Below are 7641 nucleotides of genomic sequence, written 5' to 3'. Positions count from 1 at the left end.
AATCAATCAATTAATCAATCGATCGATCAATCAATCAATCGATCGATCAACCAACCAATCAATCAGTTATTTAGATATCCATCCACCTATCCAATTGTTCATGTCGTTCCTTCCGTCCTTTCCTCACTCATCTGTGCGCTCGTTCGTTCACTCTTGTCTTTTTCACTTTGCGTATTCACATGCTGAAGACGGACGAGGCACACTTTGATTTTGTGTTTGCCACAACCACCCCCCACCCCTGCACACCCCCCCCCATCCCCCCGCACCCCCCCGAATATCAATTCCGAAATTTGGAGACAGGTGAGTGTGGGGGGTGTGGGGGGAGGGATGGGAGGAGGGAGGTGGGGAGGGAGGAGGAGGAAGAGGAGGAAGAAGAGACCACATTACACATTCTTTTCACAGTGATCCAAAGGCAACATTACAGTCTTTTCAATGATCTAGAGATCACTTTACACAGTCTTTTCACAGTGATCTAGAGACCACCTCACACAGTCTTTTCGGTGATCTAGAGAACAACTTAAACAGTCCTTTCACAGTGATCTAGAGACCAACTTACACAGTCTTTTCACAGTGATCTAGAGACCACCTCACACAGTCCTTTCACAGTGATCTAGAGACCACCTTACACAGTCTTTTCGGTGATCTAGAGACCAACTTAAACAGTCCTTTCACAGTGATCTAGAGACCACCTTACACAGTCTTTTCGGTGATCTAGAGACCAACTTAAACAGTCCTTTCACAGTGATCTAGAGACCACCTTACACAGTCTTTTCGGTGATCTAGAGACCAACTTAAACAGTCCTTTCACAGTGATCTAGAGACCACCTTACACAGTCTTTTCGGTGATCTAGAGACCACATTACACAGTCTCTTCACGGTGACGTAGACCACATTAAACAGTCTCTTCACATTGATCTAGAGACAACATTACACAATCTTTTCACAGTGATCTAGAGACCACATTACAGCCTTTTCATAGTGGTCTAGAGACCACACTACACAGTCTTTTCACAGTGATCTAGAGACCACATTACAGCCTTTTCACAGTGATCTAGAGACCACATTACACAGTCTCTTCACAGTGATCTAGAGACCACATTACACAGTCTCTTCACAGTGATCTAGAGACCACATTACACATTTTCACAGTGACTCCAGAGGCCACGTTACATATTTCTTTTCATAGTCTATGAAGGTGTTAGGTGGGTCTTAGGGTAAATTAATGGTATGGTGTCATCAGTCCAGTAGACCTCGCTACATACAGTATGCATCATGTACATCAGTTTCCATCTGTTTATTCGTACTGTGAAGGCGCAGAATCTGGTTAAATTGTTATTTAATTTAATGAGGTAGAGTGGGTTTTTCCTTCCTCTCTTTCTTGTTCCCTGTCGTTGTTGCTGTCTCTTTCTCTGTCTCTCTCTGTTTCTGTCTCTGTCTCTCTGTGTCTTTCTTAGTGTCTCTGTCTTTTTCCCATCTGTATACACACAAACACACACTCACTCACACACACACACACACACACACACACACACACACACACGCACACTTCAACACTCCCTCCTCTTACAGCTGTGAAATATGAAATAAATACGCCTACATGTTTCTAATAGCCCCGCCCCCCCCCACACCCCAACCCCTCCACTCTCTCTCTCTCTGTGATTACAGCTGATTGGCTGTCTGTCTGTATCAGCGTTCCCTCCATCCCAAAGGCACCTGTCGTTCGCACTCACATCTTGGCCGAGCATCAGCCATCCACTCCCCTCCTCCTCCTCCTCCTCCTCCTCCATCCACCCACTTCTCTCCTCTCGTTCCTCCTTGAATCACACGCACGCGCGCACCCAATCACACACCATGCAGAACCCCCCCCCCCCCCCACCTCCCCACCACCCGGGCGCCTCACACGCGCACATAATTATCAGTGCGTATTATCTCTTTTCTGCACAGTATGTTCTGCTGCTATCGATCTCAGTCTGCATTGGAAGACCTTCTTATCTTCTTCTCTTCGCTTGTCCTTTCTTTTCCTCTATCCACAGCGCTCCGTCTTTATTCTTTCCCTACCAGAATCTCTCCCTCTCTCTATCATCCTTAGCCTCTCTCTCTCTCTCTCTCATCCGTCACCCCCCCCCACCCCCCGACCCTCTCTCTCTCTTTCGTCCCTTCACGTTTATGTATCAAAACATTATTCATCTATCTATCTATTAAGAAATCCTGCTATAGCACATATTCTTGAAGCTCTATGCGCTTTAACGTGAGCATTCTTATCATACCCCTAACGCGGTATTGCCTCCCCTTAGCGTGCACAATAGCATTGCCTCCCCTTAGCATGCACTATAGTATTATCTACCCTTAGCGTGTACAGCATTGCCTCCCCTTAGAGAGCAGTGGTATTGCCTCCCCTTAGAGTGCACTGTAGTATTGCCTTCCCTTAGAGTGCACTGTAGTATTGCAGTATTATCTACCCTTAGCGTGTACAGCATTGCCTCCCCTTAGAGAGCAGTGGTATTGCCTCCCATTAGAGTGCACTGTAGTATTGCCTTCCCTTAGAGTGCACTGTAGTATTGCCTCCCATTAGAGTGCACTGTAGTATTGCCTTCCCTTAGAGTGCACTGTAGTATTGCCTTCCCTTAGAGTGCACTGTAGTATTGCCTGCGACGTTTCTAGCAGACCTTCAGTTCCATCATCTGTCTTCGTCCCACAAACACACTCTCCCCTCCTCCACCCCACTCCCCACGTACACGAACTTCTTCTGAAGCACCCCACCATCCACAGGGATGCCAACCTCTCCTAATCCCCATGGCTTATTATCATCATCGTCATCATCATTCTGAGGGGGTGGAGGGGTAGGGTGGTGGTGGTGGTGGTGGTGGTGGTGTGTGTGGGGGGGGGGAGGGAGGGGGTGAGGGGGGGGGGGCTGGGGGTAGGTAACAGCGTACACTGTTACATACAGCCCGCGATATCCTCAGCTGATTGGGTGTTCCATCATCCGTAACTAGATTAGGACACACAGAGACACAGACACAGACACACTGCACAATCGTCTCTCCCTCTCTCTGACTCTCTCTGTGCATCTGGTCTGTCTCTCGCGGCGCCATTCCACTTGTTCACACCTCTTTGTCTGCCTGTTAGTGTGTTCATCTCTGTTTCTGTCTTTCTTCCGCACCTTCCCACTTTTTTTTTTTTTTTTTTTTTTACACCTTACTCGTCCTCTTTCTCTCTGTCTCCACTGTCTCGCCCCTGGCTACCTCTGCTGACCGCCCGTCCGTTCCTGCCCCTGAAACACTGTGCCTCCAAGACAAACAGTATCATCTCACGCGCGCGCGCGCGTGTGTGTGTGTGCATCTCCTGTCGTGGGCCTTGCACCATCCTGACAGGAAATTCATCACTACGTCCCTCTTCCTTCATTCTGCCTCGCGAAATACAAACGAACAAATAAAAACCACTTTCGTCTGATTGAATTTCATCACCTGTGAACATGGTTAGACCCCCTTCCTTTCTCTGTCCCTCTCTCTCTCTCTCTCTCTCTCTCTTCCTGTCTCTGTCTGTCTGTCTGTCTTTGTATCTCTCTGTTTCTCTTTTGTGCTCTGAACGTAACCGGTTGATCGACGGCTCTCTCTCTTATTCTCTCAATGTCACCATGCACGACTCCCTTTCTCTCAATATCACTATTTGCATGACTCTCTCTCTCTCTCTCTTTCTCTCACTATCACAATCTGCACGACTCTCTTTCTCTCTATCTGAATGTCACCATAGCCACGGCTCTTATTCTCTCCATGTCACATTTACATGGCTGTCTCTCTCTCTGACTGTCAATATCTGAACAACTCTCTCTCTCTCTCGCTCTCTGTCCCTTCCAGTGGCATCCAATCCACCATACCCTCCATCAACACCCCCTCAACCCCCCCCCACCCCCAACCGCACCCCACCAACCAAACCCACACCATCCCTTTCCCCCAAAAAACAACACCCACCCACCCCCACACCCAAACACCCCAAACCAAACCCCAACCATCACCACAACCATGACAACCACAAACCCTCAAATTAATCAATCAATTAATGAAATCAAACCACCCCACACCCACACCCCTCCTAAAAAACAACAACAACAAAAAACAATACCCAAAGCAAACAAAAAAATAAAACAAAACAATTCCTGAACCAACCAATAATCAAACTACCCCATCGTCCACAACCACTTCCTTCAAAGTCCTCCTCCATCCTCCAGTACCACCGCCCGCCTCCCCCTCCCCCCCCTCCTCCTCCTCCCCCACGACGCACCGCCTGACAGTCTGTAACACTTTGAGCAGGCGTCGGTCCAAGGCCTGCAGATGACCCTCCAGCAGGACGGGCCTGACGGGATCCCTCTCCAGGGACGTCCTCATGACGGAGCTGAGCGGCTGGGGCCCGGTGTACAATCGGACCAGCCTCTGCAGGGTGGACAGCCTGACGGAGCAGCACTGCAGCAGGGGGACCATGCAGGACAGTTCGTCGTGCTGAGTCTTGCCGAACCTGTGAAGGGTGAAGGGTGTGGTATAAAAGATTATGAATGGGTGGATGAACAGGCAAGTGAAAGAATCGGTCAGTCTGTCTCCTAATCTCTCTCTCTCTCTCAGTGTGTGTGTGTGTGTGTGTGTGTGTGTGTGTGTGTGTGTGTGTGTGTGTGTGTGTGTGTGTGTGTGTCTCTCTCTCTCTCTCTCTCTATATATATATATATATGTGTGTGTGTGTGTGTGTGTGTGTGTGTGTGTGTGTGTGTGTGTGTGTGTGTCCGTGTGTCTGTGTTTGTCTGTCTGTGTCCGTGTGTGTCTGTCATGACCGCGTATTACTTGTTGTTTTGGTTATAATTATGTTCATGTGTTTGCACCTCTTCATGGGGGGAGCAATGGCATATACTTGAATAAATCATCCGTATCCGTATTCGTATCCTGTCTGTGTCTCAGTGTGTCTGTGTGTGAGTGGGGAAGGCACTTATCTAATCAGCAGCAAAACGAAATGAGACAAAGTTACACCTGGTAACACACACACATAATAAACAAGCAAGCAAACAAACAAACAAACTGATAAATTAACAGATGAATAAATGAATAAACAAACAAACAAATAAATAAACAAATAACAAACAAAATAAATGAAATTCCAGTTATTTAAGTTAATTAGTAGATGCACGTAATATGCTAATATACTCACAGAATTATTTTTCTTACTTTTTTTTTTCTTTCTCTCATTGCATGTCTGTGTGTCTGTTCCTGTGTGTGTGTGTGTGTGTGTGTGTGTGTGTGTGTGTGTGTGTGTGTGTGTGTATCCGCCTCAGTTAGCCATCTTCCCCTCCCCTCCCCCCCCCACCCACACAGCCATGTGTGTGTGTGTGTGTGTGTGTGTGTGTGTGTGTCTGTGTGTGTATCTGGCATCGGAGTCTGGCGCCGCTGTATGGCACGCACAATATCCATTCGCACCGCACTGATAAAACGTCAGGTGTTAATGGACTGTCTAGCAATGAAGACGATTTCATTACTGGCACCAACAACGAGGCTTTCCCCTGATAATGGTAATAATGGTAATAATAATAATAATGATAATAATCCATTACAATTATTGTTGTCGCACTTGTTTGCTGCTGACGGTGTTGAGTGTGCATGCGCTGACGGCGACGACAACGACAACGATGATGATGATGATGATGGAGCTATCATAAGAAAAAAAGAAAAAGAAAAAAAAGAACCCCCCACCCTCTCCTTCCAAACAACCAAACAAAAACAACCTCCCCCCCAAAAAAACAACAACAAACAACAACCCAAAAAACAAAAAAACCCAACAAACAAACAAAAACCAACAACAAACAACAACAAACAACAACAACAACAACAAAACCCAAAAACAAAAACAATCAATCACGCACACCATTTAGAAATGGACGGGTGTGACAACAACAATTTACATTTCTAATGAGAATATTAATCTAATTAAGAAAAAACTAAGTAAACTTGATTTACTAAACGCAATAACTACCCACAATAAGACAACAACAATAACAGCAACAACAACACTACATAAAGCAACAACAACAACAACTTCTACTAACAATAATAATTTGCTGACGGTAGCTGTGATCATTGAGCCACAATGACTACCCACAATAAAGACAACAACAATAACAGCAACAACATCACTACATAGACAAAAACAACAACAAATACTACTACTACCACTACTAACAATAACAATGATAATTTGCTGACGGTAGCTGTGATCATTGAGCCACAATGAATACCCACAATAAAGACAACAACAATAACAGCAACAACAACACTACACAGACAAAAACAACAACAAATACTACTACTACCACTACTACTAACAATAACAATGATAATTTGCTGACGGTAGCTGCGATCATTGAGCCACAATGACTACCCACAATAAAGACAACAACAACAATAACAGCAACAACAAGACTACATAGACAAAAACAACAACAAATACTACTACTACCACTACTAACAATAACAATGATAATTTGCTGACGGTAGCTGCGATCATTGAGCCACAATGACTACCCACAATAAAGACAACAACAACAATAACAGCAACAACAAGACTACATAGACAAAAACAACAACAAATACTACTACTACTACCACTACTAACAATAACAATGATAATCTGCTGACGGTAGCTGCGATCATTGAGCCACAATGACTACCCACAATAAAGACAACAACAATAACAGCAACAACAACACTACATAGACAAAAACAACAACAAATACTACTACTACTACTACTACTACTACTAACAATAACAATGATAATTTGCTGACGGTAGCTGCGATCATTGAGCCACAATGACTACCCACAATAAAGACAACAACAACAATAACAGCAACAACAAGACTACATAGACAAAAACAACAACAAATACTACTACTACTACCACTACTAACAATAACAATGATAATTTGCTGACGGTAGCTGCGTTCATTGAGCCACAATGACTACCCACAATAAAGACAACAACAACAATAACAGCAACAACAAGACTACATAGACAAAAACAACAACAAATACTACTACTACCACTACTAACAATAACAATGATAATTTGCTGACGGTAGCTGCGATCATTGAGCCACAATGACTACCCACAATAAAGACAACAACAACAATAACAGCAACAACAAGACTACATAGACAAAAACAACAACAAATACTACTACTACTACCACTACTAACAATGACAATGATAATTTGCTGACGGTAGCTGCGATCATTGAGCCACAATGACTACCCACAATAAAGACAACAACAATAACAGCAACAACAAGACTACATAGACAAAAACAACAACAAATACTACTACTACTACCACTACTAACAATGACAATGATAATTTGCTGACGGTAGCTGCGATCATTGAGCCACAATGACTACCCACAATAAAGACAACAACAATAACAGCAACAACAAGACTACATAGACAAAAACAACAACAAATACTACTACTACTACCACTACTAACAATGACAATGATAATTTGCTGACGGTAGCTGCGATCATTGAGCCACAATGACTACCCACAATAAAGACAACAACAATAACAGCAACAACAAGACTACATAGACAAAAACAACAACAAATACTACTA

The 7641-nt window shown here is 44.3% G+C and overlaps 1 protein-coding gene across 1 annotated transcript in view; it reads right to left on the bottom strand.

Moving 5' to 3' along the window:
- Positions 1–804: 804 nt before the first annotated feature.
- The window catches only part of LOC143287400 (extracellular serine/threonine protein CG31145-like), a 148629-nt gene continuing 141792 nt past the window's right edge, over positions 805–7641 (bottom strand). The window contains exons 10-11 of the mRNA XM_076595415.1: positions 4179–4509; positions 805–915 (exon numbers count right to left, since the gene is read on the bottom strand). Of these exons, the coding sequence (XP_076451530.1) occupies positions 805–915; positions 4179–4509 (442 nt within the window). The remainder of the gene's footprint in view (positions 916–4178; positions 4510–7641) is intronic.

The sequence above is a fragment of the Babylonia areolata genome, chromosome 1, assembly GCF_041734735.1.
Source record: "Babylonia areolata isolate BAREFJ2019XMU chromosome 1, ASM4173473v1, whole genome shotgun sequence".
NCBI classification, from domain to species: domain Eukaryota; kingdom Metazoa; phylum Mollusca; class Gastropoda; order Neogastropoda; family Buccinidae; genus Babylonia; species Babylonia areolata.
This window is presented reverse-complemented; position numbering and strand designations above follow the sequence as displayed.